Here is a 26755-nt window from a genome sequence, read left to right as displayed (position 1 = left end):
AGGCCTATGCAGAAATAACTATCTGACTCTATAATCTCTTTAGGGTCGTGGGACCACATTGTCCTCATTGCATGAAAGTGTCACTTGTATTATTGTTATTATACAGGATTTATATAGTGCCAACAGTTTGCTCAGCGCATTACAATATAAAGGGAGACAATACAGCAACAATACAGTTCAATACAAGAAGGTTAGGAGGACCCTGCTCCTTGGAGCTTACAATTTACAAGGGAGGGGCTGGTGGTACAAAAGGTAATAACCGTGGGGGATGGACTGGTAGGAGGAATAGAAGATTCCAGTATTAGCTGAGGGCAGGATAGGCTTCCCTGAAGAGATAGGTTTTCAGAGATCGCCTAAAAGTGGGCAGAGTAGGCGATAGTCTGATAGATTGGGGTAGAGAGTTCCAGAGGATGGGGGAGGCTCTGGAGAAGTCCTGGAGAGGAACATGGGAGGAGGAGACAAGGGAGCTAGAGAGTAGGAGGTCATGCGAGGAGCGGAGAGGACGGTTTGGGTGATATTTGGAGACAAGATTGGTGATGTAATTTAGGGCAGAGTTATAAATGGCTTTATATGTTATTGTTAATGTTTTGAATTTTATCCGTTGGGCAATGGGAAGCCAGTGGAGTGATTGGCAGAGAGGGTTGGCAGATACAGAATGGTTAGTAAGGTGGATGAGTCTGGCAGCAGCATTCATGATAGACTGAATAGGGGATAGCCTGCAATGAGGTAGGCCAATGAGGAGGGAGTTACAATAGTCAAGGCGAGAGATAACCAGGTAGTGAATAAGTTGCTTAGTTTTGGAGGTTAATGAACAGTAGAAGAGACCAGAGTCTCAACAACAGAAACTAACTTACTTTAAAAGTAAGAAGTGTTTGTAGAGAATAGAAATGAAAGGAAAAAGAGAAGAGAGTAAAGATACACCCATCCTGGGATCCATCATCATCACGTCTCGTAGCCACCCCTAAATGTCTGGAACATGTAGATAAGACAGCCAGGGGTTCCACACTTTTTCAAAGATGGTTTGTTTATCCTGTAGGACACTCACAATCTTTTCATTGAGCATGATCCACGTCAGTTTACCCTTCATCAAGGCCAGATCAATCTCTGGACTTTTCCAGGCTGTTGCCATGGCAATTTTAGCCTCTAGGAATGCAAAAATGGATCGAAGTCTGTGAATGTCTCGGGATATCAGCTACTGAGGCATTCAGTAGTGCTGTACAAGCATCCTCGGAGATGTTGAGTATGATAACTGAATATATAAGAGAGTGGACCCTTATCCAAAAGCAATGCACCTTAGCAGGGGCAGACTGACAACTCATGGGGCCCCCGGGCAATAGGGGATCATGGGGCTCCTGTGTCCTTGCCCAAACTCAAAAAAGCCTATGAAAAAGGTACTAGGGGCATCTCATGGGGCCCCCTACTGACCTCGGGCAGTGCCCGAGTTTCCAAATGGTCAGTCCGCCCCTGCACCTTAGGACAGGTCCACCATGTATGGAGAAGAGGGTTGGGATGGGGAGATTGTCCATAAATCAATGAAAGTCTAGCTGACCTGAATCGTTCGTGTCTGAATATAAACGTTGAAAAAAGGCATGGAACTCTTGCAGAACCGACTTAGGGTTTTGTGTAAAGGAGCCATCCGCTATCCTAATCTTGGAAATGTGGGGAGCGGGGTGTCTAGGGGCCAGTCTAGTTGCCAGTAACTTGCCTGGCTTGTCTGCCTGTGAATAAAATTTGGCCTGGGTTCATCACAGATGTTTTTCAGCTTTGGTGGTAAGACAGACATTTAATTATAATCTGGCAGCCTCAGACCGAGCACATACGTCCAGGTGGGGATTCTGTTTCTTCTCCTTGAGCAGGGCATGGAGTTCAGATTCCCTCTGTTTAACCACTTTCCCACCGCCCTATTGAAAATAATGCTACAGGGTGGCAGGGGTGCTCAAAAGCACTTATATATATGTGATTTTGCGTTTCCGGGTAGGGGGGCGCACGTCCTACCCGCGTTGCCATTGGCTGCCTCGGCTGTCAATCACCCGGTCCCAGCCGGTGATTCCCCACCAGCACCTGACGATCTCTGTGTATCACGGACAGGGGAGAGACCTATATGTAAACAATACAGATCTCTTCCCTGTCAGATCCTGCACTCTGCTTTGTATGGCTCTGCATACCAGAACCATACAAAGCAGTGTGCTCACAGTGGAAAGCACACACACAGCACACAGTGACACAGCACACAGTTAATCCTTTGATCGCCCCAGATGTTAACCTCTTCCTGCCCAGTGTCATTATTACAGTGTCAGTGCTTTTTATTAGCACTGATCACTGTATTAGTGTCACTGGGAATGTCAGTGACAGTTAGTCAGTTCGCGCCAGTGTCAGAATGCCCGCCGCAGTCCTGCTATAAGTTGCTGATCGCCACCATTACTAGTATAAGAAAAATAAAATTCCACTATCTATACCGCCGTTTGTAAACGATATAACTTTCATGTAAACCAATTAATTTAAACGTATTGGGTTTTTGTTTTTAGCAAAGACATGTATCAGAATACATTTTGACCTAAATTTATGACCAAATTAGATTTTTAAATATTTTTTTACTGGACATGTTTAATAGCAAAAAGTCAAAATATTGTTTTTTGCTCAAAATTGGCGGCCTTTTTTTTTTTTATAGCGCAAAAAATAAAAAACACAGAGGTTATTATTATTATACAGGATTTATATAGCGCCAACAGTTTGCTCAGCGCTTTACAATATAATGGGAGACAATACAGCAACAATACAGTTCAATACAAGAGGGATAGGAGGGCCCTGCTCCTTGGAGCTTACAATCTAAGAGAGGTGATCAAATACCACCAAAAGAAAGCTCTATTTGTGGGGAAAAAAAAGGACATACATTTCATTTGAGTGCAGCGTTGCATGATCGCACACTTGTCAGTTAAAGTAACGCAACACTGAATCGCAAAAAATGGCCTGATTAGGAAGGGGGGAAAATCCTCCGGAGGGCAAGTGGTTAAGTACCAATTCATATTGTCTGTTAGTCCTCATGCACGCTGGACATTTTTACAGCGGCTGTTTTTGGCTTTTGGCGGTTTTTTTCTACAGCCAGTAAACCCCCCAGCATGTTATCCTATGTGTCCATGCACACATAGACTGTAATCAGCTTTTTTTGGCTGGAAAAAAACCAGGACTAGTGGATTTCTAGAGGAGTTTTTTTAGCTGTAAAATGCTCTAAAACAATGCAAACCGACGTTTTTGGACATTATTTTACCAAACATATGCTAAAAAAGCAAACGCAGGAAAAGGCGGCTAAAGCTGAAAAAAGCACGTTTTTAACGTGACTGTACACAGCTAATGTTACCAGCGTTATCAAAACGCCCCGTATGCATGAAGCCTTCTGTCTAGCGGCTATCTGAATCAAAATACCTCGCACTGTGGCTTTATGTACCTCCCAGGTGAACATGTAAGAAGTTTGAGCAGGATCTTTTAAGGACAAGTATTCTTTCAGATGGAGTTCCTCATCTAAGCAGGTTGGCGGTAGCTTAAGAAAGATTTGTTTAGACGCCAGCTATAAGAGGCCGAAGGACTGCGAAGAGAGGATATAGTTACTAGAACTGAGGAATGATCAAACCAGGGGGTTTCCAAAATCTTGGAAGCAGTGCATAAAGGAATTGTAGAGGAGGACATGAAAACGGGATCAATCCACGAATACATCAAGTGGACGTGAGAATAAAAGGTTATATTGTAAAGCGCTATATAAATCCTGTATAATAATAATAAAAAGGTAAAATCGTGTTTGGTAGCATTAAATGCCCTCCAGACATCTACCACATCATAGTCCTGTAGTGATTTAGCAAATGTAGTGCCTAACTTGGAGAGTTTCTGAATCTGAGAGCCAGGAGGACGTCTTTTTTTTTAAGGAATTCAACGCAATATAGAAAAACTATGTAGAGCACCCTGCCAGCCCTTCCGGCTAGCCATGATCTGTCTTTATTGCATAGAGACTCAATGATGCTGTTACTGGGTCTAAAATAAAGTATGTAATAAAAATGGAATGGTTTTCTTTAATAACTTTTTCACTCCCTTGTCATATCACGCCTCGACTACTGTAACTCCCTCCTCATTGGCCTACCTCATCGTAGACTATCCCCCCTCCAGTCTATCATGAACGCTGCTGCCAGACTCATCCACCTCACTAACCGCTCTGTATCTGCCTCCCCTCTCTGCCAATCCCTCCACTGGCTCCCAGTTGCCCAACGGATAAAATTCAAAACTCTAACAATGACATATAAAGCCATCCACAACACTGCCCCAACTTACATAACCGATCTTCTCTCTACATATCACACAAACCGTACACTCTACTCTTCGCAAGACCTCTTACTCTCTAGCTCCCTTATCTCCTCCTCCCATGCTCGTCTCCAAGACTTCTCCAGGGCGTCACCCATCCTCTGGAACTCCCTACCCCAATCTATCAGATTATCACCTACTCTACTTGCCTTTTGGCGATCACTGAAAACCTTTCTCTTCAGGGAAGCCTATCCTGCCCTCAGCTAATTCTAGAATCCTCTACTCTTCCAACCACTCCATCCCCCACAGTGAGTACCTACTGTACCACTCACCCCGCCCTCCTAGATTGTAAGCTCCAAGGAGCAGGGCCCTCAAATCCCTCTTGTATGGAACTGTATTGTTACTGTATTGTCTCCCACTATAATGTAAAGTGCTGAGCAAGCCGTTGGCGCTATATAAATCCTGTATAATAATAATAATAACATTATTAGCATGTTGATAGGAGGGAAAGGAGGACCTGGGACCGGCAAAGTATATGCAGGATGCATTTGGATGTACTGTATTGAACTCCAGTAAGGATAGTTATACAACACCTACCAGATGGTGCAATCACCTTAAATATTGTGGACTTTGAGGCAACAAGCCAGATGAGCACCTGGGGTGTTAAGAGTAGACCTACCCGGAGAAGTAACTGATTATATTTGACACAGCAAGTGCTTAGGAGGGACATGGAAGTGGCCGGAGTGTAGAGGAGCCCAGAAAAGATCACAGATCCATCCACAGAGAATAGAGAGGTACAGATCTGTCCTGCACCAGACCCAAGGGGATGACACATGTTCCCTTTATCAGGGAAATCATGGGCAGCCATGTGCATCATGTGATATGCTCTAGCGAACAAACAAGAAAATGTTATGCTGGACCTCATGGTTCATTGACCACAGGGACAAATCCCAGAATGCACTGAGGCTGGACTTAGGTAATCAACTGAATAGGCTGTTTTGCCACTTCCATAACAAGTTTGCAGGTGTTAGGGGAAACCTTCTGACATCTGTAGAGTTTGAAATATGGTGAATGCTTATTTAAATGTAATCCTATATACAGATCTTGAATGAAGACCTGATTGATCACCTTGAAGAAAATGGCGTCTCCTGGGGAGCGAAAGTCTCCAGGCGTTCGAGGCAAGTCCCCTGCGATCACTACCACGGTAGGTCCAACTTTTAGTGTGCTGAATTTTGCATATCACATTTGTATTGTGTTTTCAATGCATTTTTGGTGCATTTTCTGAATTGCTGACTCCCAGCATGCACTTGTGAAACTTGGACATGTGACTCAAAAAAAGCGTTTTTTGGTGCTTTCTCGTTGAATTACAATGGAAGGTGCGTTTTTAGTGCACTTTTCAAAAGTGCACCAAAGATGCTGCACGCAGGACTTTTCAAAAGGCAGCGCATTGACGTGAACAGTTACATAGGATTTCATTTTCATGCGTTTGTGCTGGAAAGTGCATTTTACTGTGGCAAAAGCATTCCAATGTGAAAGGGCCTTAAAGTGTTACTAAACCCACAACAGTAAAATCAATCTGTATATGCAGTAAAGCATGCTTGTTATACTGACTATGGATCTTAAGGGGTTAATCCTCTACATTGTGTAAAAAGGATGTTTGATCCTGACTTCTCTGATCCTCCTCTTCTTCCAGTGTCCCCCCTCTTACCTCCTAATAAGACGTTTGGAGACACTGCATATGCTCAGTTTGGTGTGTATTACTAGAGAGTTTTTTTTTTTAATTCTTGGGAGAGTGCATGTGGTCAGCACAGGGCCAGTCAGCACTGCCCAGACAAAGGTCAGGGGTTCTGCATCCTCTTAGAGCAGAAAGAAAACTCCTCCTACAAGCTCTGCTGGACACTGATAGAAGTCACAAGACTGCTCTAACTGCTGATGAGAAAAGGTATTTAGCAGTTTATAGTTACTAAAATAATTGCATTTCCATGTTCTGTGTACTGTTGGACACCAGATATAGTGTTTACAGGGTCCTGGGTTTAGTAACACTTTAAATACAAGTTTGTTTTTGTTGCTATAGCTATTGCTGTCTTATGATAAAAGAAAAATAAAAAAAAAATAATGTTACCCATGTCTACATTATAGAAGAAGCCTGGGAAGAAAAGTACCTCCCCCCAGTGTCCTCCAACTTTGCAGGAAGTAAAGAAGAGAGGCTACCGCATGCGAAAGACACCAGAAAGGGACATTTGTGATCAACTAGATGGGCTGGTAAGACTGAATGACATCAGAACATTATTTTTATCTATTAAAGGGGAGAAGAAGACTTCCTGTATCTTGTCAGGCAACTGGTCATACATACAGAGCCTTGAAAAAGTATTCATACCCCTTGAAATTTGAAATGTTACAACCAAAAACGTAAATGTATTTTATTGGGATTTTATGTGATAAACTAACACAAAGTGGCGCATAATTGTGAAGTGGAAGGAAAATGATAAATGGTTTTCAACATTTTTTTACAAATAAATATCTAAAAAGTGTGGCGTGCATTTGTATTCAGTCAATACTTTGTAGAACCACCTTTGGCTGCAATTACAGCTGCAAGTCTTTTTTGGGGATGTCTCTACCAGCTTTGCACATCTACAGAGTGACATTTTCTTCTTTGAGAAAAATCTTTGCAAAATAGCTCAAGCTCTGTCAGATTGGATGCCACAGATTTTCACTTGGATTTAGGCCTGGACTTTGACTAGGCCATTCTAACACATGAATATGCTTTGATCTAAACCATTCCATGGTAGCTCTGGCTGTATGTTTAGGGTCTTTGTCCTGCAGGAAGGTGAACCTTCGTCCTAATCTCAAGTCTTTTGCAGACTCTAACAGGTTTTCTTCTAAGATTGTATTTGGCTTTATCCATCTTCCCATCAACTCTGACCAGCTTCCCTGTCCCTGCTGAAGAAAAGCATCCCCACAACATGATGCTGCCACCACCATGTTTCACGGTGGGGATGGTGTGTTCAGGGTGATATGCAGTGTTAGTTTTCCGCCGCACATAGCGTTTTGCTTTTAGGTAAAAAAAAGTTACATTTTGGTCTCATCTGACCAGAGCACCTTCTTGCACATGTTTGCTGTGTCCTCCACATGGCTTCTCACAAACTGCAAATGGGTATTCTTATGGCTTTCTTTCAACAATGGCTTTCTTCTTTCCACTCTTCCATAAAGGTCAGATTTGTGGAGTGAACGACTAATAGTTGTCCTGTGGACAGATTCTCCCACATGAGCTGTGGATCTCTGCAGCTCTTCCAGAGTTTCCTAGGGCCTCTTGGCTGTTTCTCTGATTAATGCTCTCCTTGCTCGGCCTGTCAGTTTAGGTAGACGGCCATGTCTTGGTAGGTTTGCAGTTGTGCCACACTCTTTCCGTTTTCAGATGATGGATTGAACAGTGTTCCATGAGATGTTCAAAGCTTGGGATATTTTTTTTAGAACCTAACCCTGCTCTTAACTTCTCCACAACTTTATCCCTGACCTCTCTGGTGTGTTCCTTGGCCTTCATGATGCTGTTTGTTACCTAATGTTCTCTAACAAAGCTCTGAGGGTTCACAGAACAGCTTTATTTATACTGAGATTAAATTGCACACAGGTGGACTCTATTTACTAATTAGGTGACTTCTGAAGGCAATTGGTCCCACTAGATTTTAGTTAGGGGTATCAAAGTAAAAGGGGCTGAATACAAATGCACGCCACACTTTTCAGATATTTATTTGTAAAAAATTGTAAAAGCCATTTATCATTTTCCTTCCACTTCACAATTATATGCCACTTTGTGTTGGTCTATCATATAAAATCCCAAAAAAATACATTTACATTTTTGGTTGTAACATGACCAAATGTGGAAAATTTCAAGGGGTATGAATACTTTTTAAGGCACTGTAGCAAGTTGCTTGAAAACACCTGCTGCGTTCATCAGTAAGGAAAAAGAGGGGATTGGAAAGTAAAGGCTCTTTAACATTAGCAGTGTTGGGCTGTGTTGCTCAGTGCAGCCTCAGTGCAAGAACAAGACAATCTGCCTATGTCCTTTGGCTTCAGTTCAGCGCTGAAAATAGTAGGACTTGCATTGCATTCTGATGTGCTGTATGTGCATAATGCCAACATTAGAAGGTAATAAAAACGAGTATGCATTGTAATATGTGCGAATTACCACATTACATAAGCCCTGAGAACAAAATTACAACTCTCAATACTAATTGGTTGTCAATAAGGAGCAACTACGTATTCCACTGCAGTTGTGTTTGAAAGAATCGAGGAGCAGCTGCATTATCTGTTATGTACACATTCATATTATCTTATAGGACTTGTTAGTCTTTCATATATCCTAGATCTCCTGCTATAAGGATTTGACAAAGGGTTTGACTGTTACCCACTCTGTCAAAAACAAAAATAATTTTGGCTGGAGTTTGGATTACCTTTTTATGTTGTATGTAAGAGTTATAAAGCATGTTTGGCAGCAGAGCAGTGCTTGTAGTAAAGGATAGTAGATGTGTTAGACTTCTTTTAGTGTCCAAAGTGTCAAAACTCTTTAGATAAGTACATTTTGATGATTTTTTTTATATACTTTTTTTTTTTTCTTGTAGCGTTTGGACAGAGATTCACCTGCAGTAGAAACTGGCCTTGTATCCGATGACCGAATGACTCTGCCATACTGTCTTTGGGATGACAAGTAATGCATTGGATGTTCTATTATTACCAAGTGCATTTGTTTCCTCAGATTTTTGTGGAAAAGTTATGTCTTGTTTAAAGCTGAACTCTGAGCAATTTTTTTTCCCTGTGCAGTGGGTCTGTGCTTGAAATGCATGAGTTAACTGCTCATTTTATTCTGTGGGAAGGACAGCAGAGATATACTTACCTGATCCTTCCTACACAAGACCGGTCTGGCACCCTCGTGCTTCAGCAGTCTTGAAAATGGACTGTTCCTGACATCATCACACACACAGCACACTCCATAGATAAGGAACAGTCCACCGCTGGACTGGGGGAGCGCGGCTTTCCGGAGGATCGAATGTTTAGGCGAATATAAACTACGTGCTCACCCCTAGATAAATGAGCATCTGACCCATGCAGTACAGGCACAGCCCCATTGCATGAGGAAAAAATAATTTTGCTGAAGTTTGGGTTTAGGGCATAATGCTCAATTCACATAGCTATTTGCATATAACAGGTTATTTTCAGCCAAGTGGATGGTATAAGCAGCTTTATGATTTGCAGTCATTGGTGAAAATAATGGTCTATAAGAAAAAGCAAGATAGTTAAAATTTTGTGACTTGACTCTGATGTTTATTATTAGTAGGGCACCATTCAAAACCTTTTTAGGCTTTATTCACGTGGCCTAAAAAACAAAACAAAAACAAAAAAACGCATTTAGAAGAGATTTTTATCTAGGTATCTGAACGTGGCTGCATTGTTTTTAATAGAGACATTCACACAGGTGTATAAGCATGTACTGCATTCAGATTTGTAACACAAAATCCAAATATCTGTGTCTAAAGACAAATGTATATACATATGCCAGGTGCAGGTATTTGGAGAAAAAAATAACTGGACAATTTTACACAAGTACTTGCTGATTATTATGCAGGAACTTTCATGCTAGCAAAAAACATGGGTAATAAGATCAGTAAACTTTTTATGGCCATGTAAATGTAGTCTTAGTCTCAGTTCACACTACTACTACTTGAAAGTCACGTGACTAGCAGTGCAACTTTTCCAGGCAACTTGAGTACTACTTTGAAGCAACTTTCAGGGAATGCCTGGGTAATCTTCCTGTAATGTTGGATCCTAATCACATCAATATAGATGAGGCTCCGACTTGGAGGCGACTTCTATTAAAGTATATGGACACAAGTCGGATAGAAGTCTCCTTGAAGTGGTACAGGAACCTTTTCTAAAGCCGGAGCGTCTTCAGTAGTGCTAATTAAGACGGCTCTCATTGACTAACATGGGATTTCACATGTCATGCGACTTGTGGCCTTACAAGTCGGATCCCAAATCGCGGCAGTGTAAACCGAGCCTTGAGGTTAAAGCAGAGTTCCACTTACCTTGTCAAAAAATAAAAGTCAGCAGCTACAAAACTGTAGCTGCTGACTTTTAAAAAACAGCCACTTACCTGTCCCTCGGTCCCGTGGTGTGTCCTCTGCAGCCCATTTCACCGGCCGTCCTGTATTCCAGGAGGCCAGCAGCTTCAGTGTGGGCACCCGGTTGTGATAGCTTGCAGCTTTACAGCCGGGTACCCACTGCACATGGGCGAGTAGGGCTGCACTTCATGAATGGTCCTGTAGTCTTCTGGGACCTGTCATGTGTCCCAAAAGACTAAAGGGAGGGAGGACACCTTCTGTTTCCGATCGCCTAGGCGATCAGACCGGAAGTGGGAGCGGGTACCTGTCAAATTTGGGTGCCCGCCCCCCAAAGGTGCCAATGCTTAATGGGGAGCAGTCCTTAAAGCGGAACTTCCCCTTTTGGGCGGAGCTCCGCTTTAAGGAGAAGAAGGGTGCAATTTCATCATAATAGGGAGCACTTTGCACCTCCAGAAGTCGTGGCCCCTTACAGATGCATTCCCCATAGATTCCTCTACAGCACGGGTGTCCAACTGGCGGCCCTCCAGCTGTTGCCAAACTACAAGTCCCATGAGGCATTGCAAGATTGACAGTTAAAAGCATGACTCCTAAAGGCTAAGGCATGATGGGACTTGTAGTTTCACAACAGCTGGAGGGTCGCCAGTTTGACACCCCTGCTCTAGAGAATTGATAAGAGGCAGTGCTATTCCCTGCTAGTGGCTATTCCATAGAAGTACAGTATGGTAAATGCAGTGATATTTTAGTAATGGGTGGAGGTGACTGTTCCCATCTGGTAACTCACTGCAATCATAGGTAAAATTGCATCTTCAGAATTAAAATTGCTTTTTTTCTGTTCAGATTCCCAGAGTGTCCTGCACGATTCTTGGCAGTAAAAGAGAAGCTGGCACAGTATGGTCTGGTGGATCGTTGCATTAAAATATCTGTAAGTGTTGCAAGACTTGCAAATTGTTGGCTAATGAGGCCAATTCTGATGAAAGTAAAGCACACTGATCCAACAACTTATGTCGATCCACTTTGTAGCATCATAAAGGAAGCAGAACAACCTTGTACTGCATTGGTGGAACTTAGAATTATTATATTTTGGTTCAGATCTTCACTAGGATATGCTTAGGATGAAGGATGGCCACACCCCAAAACAAATATTCAAATTTCTGGGCACATAGCTGGCAGTTATTCTGGGGCTGCATGTAGTGAAAGTCTGTTTTTCTCAGAGTAGGTAATGGCTTCACTATCAGAGATGTAGACGGACTTGCAAGCTGCCCTCTGAGCTTCCCCTGCATTGAACTGCACTTGTCAGTTTTTCTGGGCGCAGTGGAAGGGACATCAATAGGATATGTTTCTCCAGTGATACCTTGCGCAGAGCCAAGTGCAAGTACTGTACATAATACGAGTCAGCAGGGTTTCATGAACTGTTATAACAACCGATTGGGGGGGGGGGGGGGCTTTTTACTTGACTGATGCTGGTGTGGGTCAGATGCCTAAACACCTGCCTTTAATTCAAAGTAAATCTGTGCTTTTCCCATGCAAAGCAAAGCAACAGATTCACTTTTATTTAGCCCCTCATATATACTTGCCTTCTTTTGCTCCTCCGTTGCTCCATTAAATAGTCAGGAATTTACTTTAGCTCCTGGAACTAAATGGATTGGTGGGGGATTGAAGGAAAGGTAATTATGTGCTGCAGAGGGGGAGGGGAGAATTAAGGCATGAAAAAGAGAGGAAGGCGCCTTTAAGTGCAGTATTGACAATTTATTAAGTAAACAATCGAAAATTTGCACTTACAAGAGAAATGGTTAAAAAGACTCATCGTATGGTAATTAGATCCAGGTGGGACATCCAGCCGTCCAGCAGCAAACTATGCCTATAGGATCAGGAAGTAGAGTCCAGGATGTGCCTGTGCATCAAAAATGAAGCTTGGAGAGCAGAGTCAGATGTAGCAGGTAAAGGGGGCGGTAATGCATTTCGGACCATGCTCAATAGGCTCCTTCTGCAGGAAAACATGTAGGTCCTTAGGACACAGGAATTACTTGCCTCCCTCCCATTCCCTTCACACTATAAAAATGTCAGGGTTCTACTTGGGCTCAGGTCTGAAGAAGGAGCCTATTGAGCATGCTCCAAAATGCATTACCGCCCCCTTCACCTGCTACATCTGTTGGGCTCCAACAAGCGCGCCCTATATAATATACATTTTCTGAGAATTAAGGCATGCGGGGGCTTTAAAGTGACACTGGTAATTTAACAAGAAAAAACAACTGCTGACAGGTATAAAGTGGTGGCTCCTAGAGATGTCTATGGATGTGTGTAGCATTCATTACTTACTCTACTAATGCCAGGATGTTCCTGCCAGGAAAATTTCCTTGTAGTGTCAAAGACTGTCTGCCCTCCTATTGGCTCATCACTATATTGGGCTGACTCATTGGTCGATAGGAATGTGTGCCAGCCAAGCCTGCAGTTTATACCTATCAGCACCGTTTTTTTTTTTTCTTCTTAAATAGCCTTATTGGCCTAAATGTTTTTTTAATCCCCAAATCAAAAACATAATAAATAGCAAGTTATCAGTTGTTTAACCACCTACCTACAGGGCACTTATACCCCCCTCCTGCCCAGGCCAATTTTCAGCTTTCAGCACTGTCGCACTTTGAATGACAATTGCGCGGTCATGCAACACTGTACCCATATGAAATTTTTATAATTTTTTTTTCACACAAATAGAGCTTTCTTTTGGTGGTATTTACTCGCCGCTGGGTGTTTTATTTTTTGCGATATAAAAAAAAGCACAAAATTTGAAAACAGAATTGTTTTTCTTTGTTTCTATTATAAAATTTTGCAAACAGATAATTTTTCTCCTTCACTGATGTGCGTTGAGTCTGCACTGATAGGCGGCACCGATGAGGTGGCACGGATAGACAGCACTAATGGGCACTGATAGGCAGCACTGATGAGGCGGCATTGATATGCAACAATGATGGGCACTGATAGGCGGCACTTATAGGCAGCACTAATGGGCAGCACTGACTGGCGGCGCTGCTGGGCACTGATGGATTGCACTGGTGGGCGCTGCTGGGCAGTTGTGGGTGGCACTGCTGGGCAGTTGTGGGTGACACTGCTGGGCACAGGTGGGTATCACTGCTGGGCACTGATCATCAGGACACTGATCTTCTGACAATTGCTGGTTATCGGCAGTACTTTCCTCATGCTGTGACAGTGTGAGGAAACTGCAGCCGATAACCGGCAACTGCATTTTCCGGTGATCTGCTGTGTCATTGGACATGGCTGATCACGTGGTAAAAGGCTTCTGTGATTGGCCTTTTACCACATCACGTGATCAGCTGTGTCCATAGGAGGGAGGGCGCGTTCTGAGAGAACGTCGTATAGGCTTTTCTCCTCTTTATTTTCACCTGGTGATATGACCGGTAACACATTTCCTATCTTGTACTGGCTCCACCAAAGATGGAGGAGCAATGGAGCCACCAATGGACAGCAATATTGTCAATCTGTAGGGTGGGTAGTGTTAGGTGCACTAGCAAATTTACACGGACTTAACTAAAAAATAAAGCCTGACTCCAGATAACACTTTTTTAGTAGTAAAACCAGCATTTATTTTTACATTTGGAGTAAAGGTTTTACATAAATTAATGAACGCTGAACATTGCAAGCACTCTTGTTCATGTTAAATGGTTTTTCTCAACCTTCCGACTGCCATTTTTGCTTGACAGCTTGGTCTTTTTAAGGAAGTTGAATAATAACAGACTTAATGACTGGATCACAAGATGAAAAAAAAGGAAAAAAGTCCACAAAATGAAAACTAATGCAGCTACCACATTTAAGGATTGCTGAGCTGCGATATATTAAGCATGACAGTGGTGAAGATTGGCCATCACATGGGAGTGGGGAAAGTAGATGACCTTGTCTATGCTCTAACAAGTTATTTTAGAGTTTACACTGAGATGCCTTTCTTCACTCCTGATGGTTGGATGGCGTACCATAGAACAGGTATGTACTATTAAAAAGAGTGGAAGTTAAATGATTCTGCATGGACATAGTAAAGGGAGACTTTAATTATAGGTCCACTTAAAATAAAAGGAGCCATAACTATTACTTGACTGACTTTTTTGCAGTGAAAGAGTGAATGTGGTATTGCTTTACATTGATCATGTGACTCTCTTTTAAAACAGGCTAGAGAAGCATCGGATGCAGATCTCCTGCTTGTTCACAGGTATGGATGCAAATGTGTCCCTGCTACCCATCAAAGCAACAGAGATTGTAACTGACTTTGTGTTTTCTTGCTGTTCGTTTAGTCCAGAGTTTGTTGAACTGATGAAGTCCACTCAGAAAATGACAGAGGAAAAACTCAGAGAGCTGTCAGATCGCTACGACTCTGTTTACCTTCACCCTGTAAGTAAAATCTTCCTTCAAGGAAATTTGTAGTATGTGTGCATGTATATACACTGCTCAAAAAAAATTAAAGGAACACTCTGAAAACACATCAGTTCTCAATGGAGAAAAATATCATGCTGGATATCTATACTGATATGGACTGGGTAATGTGTTAGGAATGTAAGGATGCCCCATCATTTTATAAAAATAAAAATTATCAACCTACAGAGGACTAAATTCAAAGACACTCCAAAAATCAAAGTGAAAAAATGATGCAGCAGGCTAGTCCATTTTGCTGAAATTTTATTGCAGCAACTCAAAATTGTACTCAGTAGTTTGTATGGCCCCCACGTGCTTGTATGCATGTCTGACAACGTCGGGGCATGCTCCTAATGAGATGACGGATGGTGTCCTGGGGTATTTTCCTCCCAGATCTGGACCAGGGCATCACTGAGATCCTGGACAGTCTGAGGTGCAACCTGGCGGCGTCGGATGGACCAAAACATGATATCCCAGAGGTGTTCTATTGGATTTAGGTCAGGTGTGAGTGCGGCCATTCAGTAATATCACTTCTTTCATCCTCTAGAAACTGCCTGCATACTCTTGCCACATGAGGCCAGGCATTGTCGTGCACCAGGAGGAACCCAGGACCCACTGCACCAGTGTAGGTCTGACAATGGGTGCAAAGATTTCATCCCGATACCTAATGGCAGTCAGGGTGCCATTGTCTAGCCTGTAGAGGTCTGTGCGTCCATCCATGGATATGCCTCCCCAGACCATCACCGACGATGTTACAGGCAGCATAACAGTCTCCACGACTTCTCCAGACCCTTTCACGTCTGTCACATGTGCTCAGGGTGAACCTGTTCTCATCTGTGAAAAGCACAGGGTGCTAGTGGCGGACCTGCCAATTCTGGTGTTCAATGGCAAATGCCAATCAAGCTCTATGGTTCTGGGCAGTGAGCACAGGGCCCACTAGAGGACGTCGGGTCCTCAGGCCACCCTCATGAAGTCTGTTTCTGATTGTTTGGTCAGAGACATTCACACCAGTGACCTGCTGGAGGTAATTTTGTAGGGCTCTGGCAGGGCTCACCCTCTTCCTCCTTGCACAAAGGAGCGGATACCGGTCCTGCTGCTGGGTTAAGGACCTTCCACGGCCCTGTCCAGCTCTCCTAGAGTAACTGCCTGTCTCCTGGAATCTCCTCCATGCTCTTGAGACTGTGCTCGGAGAGACAGCAAACCTTCTGGCAATGGCACGTATTGATGTGCTATCCTGGAGGAGTTAGACTGCCTGTGCAACCTCTGTAGGGTCCAGGTTTCGCCTCATGCTACCAGTAGTGACACTGACCCTAACCAAATGCAAAACTAGTGCACAATTGTCAGAACAGATGAGTAGGGAAAAAAATGTCAATGGCCTCCACCTATAAAACCACTCCTGTTTTGGGGGTCGTCTCATTGTTGCCCATCTAGTGGACCTGTTGTAAATTTCACTAACACCAAAGCAGCTGAAACTGATTAACAACTGCACAAAAAATGGCAACCGTCCCAACCTATAACCAGCCTTAGCAGTAAGGTGCACATGGAAGGGCAATGCACAAAGGATTTCCCAGCAACACTTACCAGTCAGCCTGCAAAACAACCAATTTGGCCCTGTCTAACAGTTTGCATTAAAAACAGAGTGTGCACACATTTGCAAATACATGCGTAAGTCACAGTCCCACGTCAAGGGTCCTCTGTATACTGTGGACCTAACTAAAATTTCCAAAGCCTCCATAGTGGGAGCACATGTATAAATGGATAGGTTAAGGGCAGGTGTGCCTTGAGGAGCCCATCCTTCCTTAAAGGTACGGGGATGCATGTGACACCCGGCTATACCAACATAACAGCAAAGGCATCCAGTGCGTTTCTGCATCCAAATTAGCCAACTACACAAAAAATGTCAACCGTCCCAACCTATAACCAGCCTTAGCAGCCTTTAAAGAGGGATGGGCTGCTTACAATAATCAGCTTTTATTTGTGTAAAACCTTGATCCCAAAAGAAAAACAAATGTTGCTTTAACTGCTTGTGCAACTGCATTGTGAGCTGAGGTTCAGCTTCATGTTGTTACTGTTTCTAAATCTGCTAGTACATCTAAAACTCTTCTCCCTGCAGACTGACAATGCTGCTGTCCAAAGGTGGCCTTGTGCTCTTTCATTTAGAGGCACTCTAATACAGGAGGTTGTTACTGGCCAGATCACCAGGTGAAAAGATAGGGGGAAAAGCCTAAAAATGAAACTAATGCAGCCACCATATCTAATGATTAAGAAGCTGCAATATATTACATTTTTGGTTTAGGGTTTAATACTGCTTTAGGCCTTAGTCTCCTCAAATTTAGGGTTCTGTAAGCAAAATGTTGTCTAAGTATTCATATGTGTGTCTTATGAGGCTTTTCTTGAACATGCTAAAGAAAATTATGTTGAGATTAATTTAGGCTGCCTTCACACTGATCCGTTTTTCTTCTGTTTTTGCGTGACTGCATGACCATTAAATCCTATGGAACTCATCACATTGGTCAGGTGCAGGTCCATTGTGTTTTTCAAAGTCCTGCTTGCTGCAATTTTGGTGCAGTAAAAAAAAACACACTTCCACATTGAAATTAATGGAAAATACATCAAAAACACCCGTGGTTGCGTTTTTGGTGCATTTTGAGTCACATTTTTTTCACAAATTTACAATGCACCATAAACATGGCAAAGATGCATGTTTTTTTTTTTTTTTACTGTGGAGCAGTGTGAAAGTAGCCTTAAAACAGGTTTTGGCTTTATTTATATAAAATGTTCCCTTTTCCTACAGGCTTCATTCACTGCATCCTGCTGGGCTGCCGGCTCTGTCTTGCAGCTAGTCGATAAAGTTATGAAGGGGGAGATCCGCAACGGCTTAGCATTGGTCAGGTGAGGGCCATTGGTTTTAACTGTATAGCATTTGCCATTATATCTGAGATTTGTACCCTATTTAAAACCCAACATCAGTCAAATTTTTTTTTCCCTTGATTTGAGTGGGAAAGGTTAGAACTGCAACACATTTTTAATGTAGTGTTTGATTTCTCTGTAATTCCTGTCCTAGTGACACTGTGTTTGTTAGGATGGGACGGGGTGTTTTTAGGACTTGAAATTCAAGGAAATCTCCCAGACTGGAATAAAGACTGCAATGAAACCATAAAAAAGTTGAAATTAGGGATGCACCGAAATTTGGGTGACCGAAATGTTTCGGCTGAAAACACCCTTTTCGGCCGTCGGCCGAAATGAAAAAAAGCACCGATACAGGTGCTGAAAAACCCCCGCCGCTGCCGCCACCGGCCGCTGCTTCGTAGTTCTCTGCCTTAAAATCCTGGCGCTGGGCATAGAGATGAGTGAAGGAAAGATGGCCTCCACTCATCTCTATGCCCTTGGAGAACTGGAGCGATGTCACTTCCTGTCCCGGCCATTTTTTTTTTTTTTTTTTTTTTTTTTTTTAGCACTAGATTAATGCTTTTTTTATCTAGCGCTTTACAATGCAGAGGAGAGATACCCCATATCTCTCCATAAAGAGGACCTGTCACTAATTATTTCTATCACAAGCGATGCATGCATTTCTTGTGATAAAAATAAAAGTGATTACATTTTTTTAAAGGGACAGTACAAAAACAAATAAACAAAAAACCCATTAAATTAAAAAAAAAAAAGTTTAACCATTTCAATACCGTGCAATTTTACACCTTCCTGCCCAGGCCATTTTTCAGGTTTCAGCGCTCTCACACTTTGAATGACAATTGCGCGGTCATACAACACTGTACCCAAACTAAAATTTTATCATTTTCTTCACACAACTAGAGCTTTCTTTTGGTGGTATTTAATCACCACTGGGGTTTTTATTTTTTGCTAAATTAACAAAAAAAGACCAAAAATTTTGAAAAAAAAACACATTTTTCTTTGTTTCTGTTATAAAAGTTTACAAATAAATAATTGTTCTTCATAAATTTAGGCCAAGATGTATTCTGCTACATGTCTTTGGTGAAAATAACCCAAATTAGGATGTATTTTTTAGTTTGTAGGAAAGTTATAGAGTTCACAAACTATGGTATAGATCTGAATATTGATCAATCCTGAAGTACTGATCAATCTAATTTCTTGAGGTCCAAGAATGTCAGAACAGTACAGATATCCCACAAATGACCCCTTTTTGCAGAGTAGACAGTCCGACGTACTTCATAAGAGGCATGGCAAGTTTTTTGAAGTTGTATTTTTATGTCATAATTTTTCGGAAAATGAAAAAATTAAAAAAATTATTTTCACTATTTTTTTTTTTACATACTGTCACCAGTGCAGTACAGCGTCATCATATAACTGGCATGGCGGTTAACAGGGACACTGACTGGTGACAGTATGAAAAAAAAAAATATATATATTTTTTTTAATTTTTTTAATTTTTTTATTATATTTAATTTTTTATTACATTTTTTTTTATTTTTTTTAAGATTTTTTTTTCATATTTTACTATGACCAAAGTAGTACAATGTTACCATAGTAACACTGTACTACTTTGGGGAAGTGATCAGTATTTGTTTTTTTTTTTACACAATTTGCTTATAGCAAAGAATTACTTTGCTATAAGCAAGCATTTACCCGAATGAAATCGATTCATTCAGCTTTTTTTTTTTTTTTTTTTTTTTTTTGTGCTTAGCTGTGATTTGGTCACAGCTAATCACATGACATGTGCATGTGATTAGCTGTGACCATTCACAGCTAGGCACTAGTATACAATGGATGGCATCATGAATGAAGCCATCCATTGTATACAACTGTCATGTGACCTGCTGTGATTGGTCGCAGCAGGTCACATGGTACCAGCAACGGGAGCCGGTACTCGGATCTGTCATCGGCCGTGTCCGAGGTGCACGGCCCGTGACAGATCCCGCTGCTGCGCCGCTCTGCATTACCGCAAACGGCACATGTGCGGGAGCACGCCAAATGGCGTGCACCCAAAATGAAGAGGCACATCTGAAGCCGCCAAACGGCCATTGGCCGGGCGGCTAATGGTTAAAGTGCCCCCCGTGCTCGCACGTAGTGGTGAACGCATACGTTGGCCCTGCCCACATATGTAAATGGTGTTCAAATCACACACGTGAGGTATCGCCACGAACGTCGAAGCAAGAGCAATAATTCTTGCACTAGAACTCCTCTGTAACTTTATACTGCTAACCTGTAGACATTTTTAAAGCATCACCCATGGAGATTTTTAAGTACCAGAGTTTCACGCCATTCCATGAGCGTGTGCAATTTTAAAGGGTGTTGGGTATCTATTTGCTCGCCGAAACATCCTCTTTCATATTTTACAAAGAAATTGGGGTATATATTGTTTTTTTTTGTTTTTTTTTAATCAAAGTGTATTTTTTTCCAAAAAATATATAATTATTTTTAAAAACTGCGCATGTCGGTTTTGGTTTTCGGGCAAGTGCATTTTCAATTTTCATTTTTGGAACCAGAATTTTCATTTCAGTGCAGCACTAGTTGAAACCCTTACCCACTCTATCCAAATCTAAGAAAATAAAAAAAGATTTAAGAAAAAGTGGTAGGAGTTTGGCTTTTTGGTTAGAACTATAGCTTTACTTCCATGCAACAACTCAAAATTAGTCACTTTAAAAGAGATAAGGTTGCAGGCATGCCACAGGCTTACACAAGGAACAAATGAAATTGTGGTGCAAGCAAATGCTAATGCTCCATCCACATAAGTTAGCCTCTATCCCCTGGATAAATACAAAGATACACTTGTGTAGCATAGGTAGTTCATAAAAATACCATAGGAAGGGTGTTACACTTCAGTAGGCAGTTCCACCTGAGACAGAAACGAATCTCTGATATTACAGAAAGGAACAGAAGGGGGCACCAGGTAAGTGCAGCAGCAAGGGGTTTATTACGATTAAAATGCCAAATGCAAACTCACAGAAATATACAACCAAAGAGCCTATCTGCAGCCATGCCACATTGGATGGAAGCCTTCCACCGGAAGAGCCACTTGTGACAGCAAACAGCGTGTTGCCAGTGAAGAAACCAAGTCCAATGTTCCAGGAAGTGAGCAGAGCCACTCTGGATCACAGGGCAGGATGTGACGTCAAAGCTGGGCGGGCTAGTTGCTATGGTAATGCATTTCAGAGCTCCTATTGGCTCTTTTCTCAATTAATTGAAAATCGTAGACAGGCAAGCTCTATTTAACAGGGGGAGTGGGGGTGGGTATCACAGGCTCAGCCAATCATGAAACATCAAGCAATAAAGAGGCAGTTCAAAGGTGGAGAGAGGAAAGGAAAAGACAAACACAAAACCCCATCTCCTGCATATAATGCTGCTGTGAAACTACCGAACCCAGCGGACCAATGCCACTCACAACCAATGAATAATAACAGAAAAAAGGGACTATAACAAAACTAATATGAATAACATGTAGTGAATACACGCCTCCTCTCTGACAATAATACTTCAAATTGTCTAAAGATCCATTACCCAAGTTTACTGCTGAGGCTAATCTTCTTGTGCAGGGTGCTTTGGAACATGATGCCATCACTAAAGCTGCATTTCTTCCTGGAGATTTTTATAGAATTCCATATTTTTACCATCTACATAAGATCCACAAGGATGCTTCCCACCCAACTGGATGGCCCATAGTGGCAGCCATGGAAAGCATCACTAGTGGATTCTCTATGTATATTGATCAATTTTCGGAGCCCCTTGCCTAATCTCTACCCTCTTACATTAGAGATGGCATACACCTCTTTGACACACTTGGTATATATCAGTGGAAGCCCACATACAAATGGGTATCGCTCGATATATGCTCCTTATACACAAGTATACCCCATCAGATAGGCCTTCAGGCTATCCAACACTTCATAGCTGAGGACCCACTACTAAACAATAGACAAGCCCAGTGGTTTTGTGTTCATCTTTTCCTTTCCTCTCTCTCCACCTTTGCACTACCCCTTGATTGCTGAGTGTTTTGTGATTGGCTGGGTACCCACCCCCACTTCTCCTGTTAATAGACCTTGCCTGTCTATGTTTTTAATAGTTTATGAAAGAAGCCAATAGGAGATCTGAAATGAATTCCCATACCAACCAGCCCACCCCAGGTGTGACATCACATCCTGCCCTATGATCCACAGTGGTTCTCCTCACTTCTTGGAACATTGGACTTGGTTTCCTAACTGAGAACACGCTGTCTGCTTACACAAGTGACTCTTCCGGTGGACAGCTTCCACCTAATGTGGCATGCTTGCAGATAAGCTCTTTCATTTTATATTTCTGTGCATTTGAATTTGCCTTTTTAATTGTAATAAACCTATTGATTCTGCACTTAGCCTATGCCAAAGGCTTACTGCTAATTCCAGACAAATATTTATTTTTTAATTATTTTGGTAACTATAAGGGATAGTTGAAATTTTTGTCTATAATCCTGTTGAGATTTTTCCTCGCTTCTGGTCCCTGTGGAACCCACACAAGGGGGACTCTTCACATTGGTCCATTGCATTTCAGTTGCGTTTTTAAAAGCCTTCTTGCTGCACTTTTGGTGCATGTTTGGTTAAAAAATGCAGCAAAACCGCACTTCTCCATTATAATCAATGGAAAAAATGTCAAAAACGCATAACAAACACAACACACCTGTGGGAAATGCTTTGTCCATTCCAGAGATATGGGGGAAAAACTTAATGCAAACTCATCAAAAGTGCAGAGCACCGTGGCAAAAACGCTTATTCGGAGTAGTGTGAAAGTAGCCTTAGAAGTTCTAACTGTTCTCCATTCTTTTAAAAATGTGTTTTGGTTCTATCTGAGTCCCGAGGTTATCCATCACTTTCTCTCCTAAAAGGAGATGCAGGGAAATCTAAGCAGAGACCAGGGGCGGACTGACAACTCATGGGGCCCCTGGGCAATAGGGGATCATGGGGCCCCTGTGTCCTTGCCCAAACTCAAAAAAGCCTATGAAAAATGTAGCAGGGGCATCTCATGGGGCCCCCTACTGACCCAGGGCCCTCGGGCAGTGCCCGAGTTCCCAAATGGTCAGTCCGCCCCTGACAGGGACATAGATGAAGTAGAACATTTTGATTGGAGTTTGGGTTTAAAGATTTTCTTTTCAGTAATATCGAGGTTCTAAATAGTAATATTCTGTATTCATTCTGCTTTAAGCAATCTTTCTTTCATGTTGCTTCCTTGGCAGGCCTCCTGGACATCATGCCCACACTGACAAAATGAACGGTTACTGCATGTTTAATCATCTGGCTATTGCGGCCAAATACGCTCAGCGCACTCTTGGGGTAAAGCGGTGAGTTTCAATGTGATATGGCAATGGCAACATGCTAATTATAATATAGCAGCTAAATTCCCTCTCTTCTTCTTTAGGGTGCTGATTGTAGACTGGGACATTCATCATGGTCAAGGAACACAGTTCATATTTGAACATGATCCCAGGTGTGTAACCCTACTTGTGAGCCAAGCTGTCAGTCTTGGTGTATGTGTTTTCTTTAAATATACCTGTACTTCTAGAAATATGGAGGCTCCTTACTTCTGAAAATGCTAGGTTTATGGGTGTCACTGACCTTGCTACTTTCTAAGTCATTGACCCAGAAGAAGCAGTCTGTATTGTGATTTTTGAGGCTGAATTGCTCCACAGTGCCTGCAGCCATTGATGGCTTGTTTTGAAGCTCTTTTATTACTCCTTTATGAATAAAGAAATACTATATTGCCCTTGGACTGAGTACAGGTGCAATTTAAAAGCTACATTTCAATCAAGTGTGAGTGATTTTCATCCAAGTTAGGACCTACCAACAATGCTCAGGTGAGAAATGGGCTGTTTAGCACTGATCTGGAAGCTGACATCAGTCTGCAAGAAACAGTGGCAGCATTTAGCACTACAGAGGACAAACAGATTGCTGCCTGCTTATTCTCATTCTCACATTTGCCAGTTTATGACTAGATTATTTGCTGTGTGGCTCTAATTTACTGTCAGATACCTAGCCAATATCCTTTTCTTCCGAAGGGCTCTTTTCTGAGAAAATAGACCTGTGTGTTTCCTACAGCTGAGCTTCATTCCTCATTGAGTTCACACCAGCCTCATCCACACACTTTGGCGTATGGGATGGAGTTTTCACATCAAGACTCAAGAGGCTGCAAACCTGCCTGGAAGCGCTTTTAAAAGGCTACTGTATATACGTGATTATCCTTTGCACAAGTGTGTAAATAAAAGCTGCAAGCAAAAAGTAAAAAAAAATAATCACAAATATAAAAATAAATGAATAATGTGCTACCGCCAAAAGCTTATATATATGTGATAACCAACAGACTAATGTTCTATGTGTTTTCAACAATCATCAATTAATTAAAAAATGTATTTTTTTTTTTTTTATTAATTGATGATTGTGGAAGAAGCTTAAAACATTAGGCTGTTGGTTATCTCATAAATATAAGCTTTTGGAGGCAGTGTGGCATTCATTCTTTTTTATACTTTTAAAAAGCTACCGAATTTGGTAACACTGAACTTGATCTAGAACTCAAAATGAAGTGTAACTCCTTAGCCCAGGGTTTCCATTAAAAAAGTCATTAAATGATTTTGAGAATATTGCAGTTTAATCTCCTGAAATCTGTATTTCTTTAAAATATTCTAACAATCTCCTGCATAATAGAAATCAGAGTGTGGAGATTCTGTACTTTGAGTCACGTATGCTATAGTGCATTAAAGAGGACAAACACATTGTTAACCAGAAACTGAGTTGATATAATTGACTTTATGGTTCCTAAAAGTCATCCAAACTGTTAAGTTGAAAACTGACATTGTAAAAAATGCAGTCATAACATCCCTGTTAAAATGTCAGATTTCTGTGATGTAAAACAATGAGACAAAGATGAATCATCAGAATTTTTTCCACCTTTGATGTACCTATAAACTGTACAACTTGGTTGAACATCAAACTGAAATCTTTTAGAAGGAGGGAAGTGAAAATAAAAAACTAAAATAATATGGTTGCATAAGTGTGCACACCCTTAAACTTAAACTGATTTTGAATGTGATTGCTTAATTCTGAACACAGCTACATCCCCAGTTATAAGAGGGTGTGCACACTTATGCAACCACCCTATTTTAGTTTTTTATGTTTACTCCCCCCCCACCTTTAAAAGATTTCAGTTTGTTTTTCAATTGAGCTGTACAGTTTATAGGTTACATTAAAGGTGGAGAAAGTTCTGAAATTATTTATCTTTGTCTCGTTTTTTTAAATCACACAAACCTGACATTTTAACAGGGGTGTGTAGACTTTTTATATCCACTGTAATTGGTATCACTGTTTTCTTAGGTGTATGTCTAGCAAATACCTTTTTTTTTTTTTTTTTTTATTTTGGCTAGACTAAAGCAGAACTAAAGTGAAAAAGTAAAAAATTGCAAACAGGCAGGGTCATTGCATGTCTCTTCTGCAATAAAATACACTTACCTGCCTGTTTGCAATCTTCTTTAGAATATACACTGAGCTGCAATTGTGGGATGACTGCACCCCTGTGCATGCTGGCCAATCAAGGCACTTGAAGACTGACACCCGGTAGAAGCCGGGGAGAAATTGTCGGCTCCAGCAAGGGACTTTGCGGGCATTGGATCTAAGGTAAGTATTACTGCCTTTATTTTCCCTTTAACGACCCACTGGGAGATTTTCCTTCATTTCCTGTCCTGGAGTGGAAATCCAAAAGTGACAGTCATCCCCACTGAAGAATTTTCCCTCACCATCTGTGCTGGTGACGACCGTAAAATTATAGATTTACCATCACTCTGTGTTCTAATGACTGTGGTCATCAGGACAAATAAAAAGAATGAATCTAATCGGCTGAAACACATACTGCAATAAAAACGTTATAGGGGTTCAGAGTATTCCCTACTACACCCGAATGCTAAGGAATGCTGTTTTGGCTATAGATACATTTGCCTGGTGTTCTGCTTTAATGCTGGTGAAAGGTCTGTTTCTTTGACTTTCTTGATGGTTAGCTGCTCTGAATTGCAGTGTTGCTTATACATTTTCCTTTTTACTTCCTTCCAGTGTGTTGTATTTTTCAATTCACCGATATGAGAATGGAAAATTTTGGCCCCATCTTGTTGAGTCTTCCAGCAGCGCGGTGGGGAAGGAGCGTGGGGAACGCTATAACATAAATGTGCCCTGGAATAAGGTATGATTTGTGTTGGGATTCCTGCTTTACAATTTGCTGTCTGTACCTTGATCCCCTTACTTTGCAGCTGGTGTATAATATTAGCAAAAATTGTACATTTTTCCCAAAAGAAACTTCTATTTCTCTCACAGATTGCAATGAAAGATGCAGATTATATCACAGCATTCCTTCATCTCCTCCTCCCAGTTGCCTATGAGGTAATCTCTCTGCCACCATCTCTTGCAAAACTTGTTTCATTCTTTAATAACAATTTTAAATATCAGGATTTGGTATATGTATTTATTATTTTAAATCCTTTATAAAAGTAGGAATGAACTCTGAAAAATAGTAACTAGTAAAACTTCTTTTAATTCTTTTTCTTTTGTCTTTAATCTATTTTTCTGTCCTCGCCACGTTTCCCTGTGTGTAGCTCGACATGCATTCTATTCTGCATTCCTATTCTGAAATAAGCCAGACTGAATGTAGTCTTGAAGTCTTTGTTAACAAAACAGAGTGGGTGAAGCTATTGAAAAAACAGATAAGAAGTACATATAATCAATATATGAAACATACAAACACAACAAAATGATTAGGTTGTAGATGGCAATAAGTCTATGCTCACCAGAGATGCTGCCTGTAGAGGATGTAAGTTCAGTCCATGACATGTACAGCAGAGAATTATGGCTAGTTCCTTTCCCTCAGTTCTTAAAATGGAGTCTGATCTCCCAGGATGCATCTGTCTTTTTTCTCTCTTGGCTCTTATCTAAACAGTCTAGTTTCTGTAAAACAGAAAATATATT

General features: G+C 41.5%; 1 protein-coding gene and 1 long non-coding RNA gene across 5 annotated transcripts in view; one reads left to right on the top strand and one right to left on the bottom strand.

Moving 5' to 3' along the window:
* Window positions 1-26755, top strand: part of HDAC6 (histone deacetylase 6) — a 76061-nt gene that overhangs the window by 6704 nt on the left and 42602 nt on the right. For all 3 annotated transcript variants that reach the window (XM_089674978.1, XM_089674979.1, XM_089674977.1), the window contains 11 exons: window positions 5386-5488; window positions 6424-6546; window positions 8904-8989; window positions 11238-11322; window positions 14573-14613; window positions 14696-14792; window positions 17608-17705; window positions 22993-23097; window positions 23175-23243; window positions 25850-25976; window positions 26108-26173. In XM_089674978.1, coding sequence (XP_089531104.1) covers window positions 5423-5488; window positions 6424-6546; window positions 8904-8989; window positions 11238-11322; window positions 14573-14613; window positions 14696-14792; window positions 17608-17705; window positions 22993-23097; window positions 23175-23243; window positions 25850-25976; window positions 26108-26173 — 963 coding nt within the window. In that variant the 5' untranslated portion in view covers window positions 5386-5422. The remainder of the gene's footprint in view (window positions 1-5385; window positions 5489-6423; window positions 6547-8903; window positions 8990-11237; window positions 11323-14572; window positions 14614-14695; window positions 14793-17607; window positions 17706-22992; window positions 23098-23174; window positions 23244-25849; window positions 25977-26107; window positions 26174-26755) is intronic.
* LOC149463454 (uncharacterized) overlaps window positions 26242-26755 on the bottom strand; it is a 66416-nt gene continuing 65902 nt past the window's right edge. For both annotated transcript variants that reach the window (XR_016312405.1, XR_016312406.1), the window contains 2 exons: window positions 26578-26734; window positions 26242-26478 (listed from right to left, as the gene is read on the bottom strand). This is a non-coding gene — a long non-coding RNA (uncharacterized LOC149463454). The remainder of the gene's footprint in view (window positions 26479-26577; window positions 26735-26755) is intronic.

Source organism: Staurois parvus, unplaced genomic scaffold (genome assembly GCF_062004578.1).
Source record: "Staurois parvus isolate SC_StPar_1 unplaced genomic scaffold, SC_StPar_1.0 ptg000154l, whole genome shotgun sequence".
In the NCBI taxonomy this organism is placed as follows: domain Eukaryota; kingdom Metazoa; phylum Chordata; class Amphibia; order Anura; family Ranidae; genus Staurois; species Staurois parvus.
The sequence above is the reverse complement of the archived record's forward strand: the minus strand, read 5'-3'. Positions and strand labels throughout refer to the sequence as shown.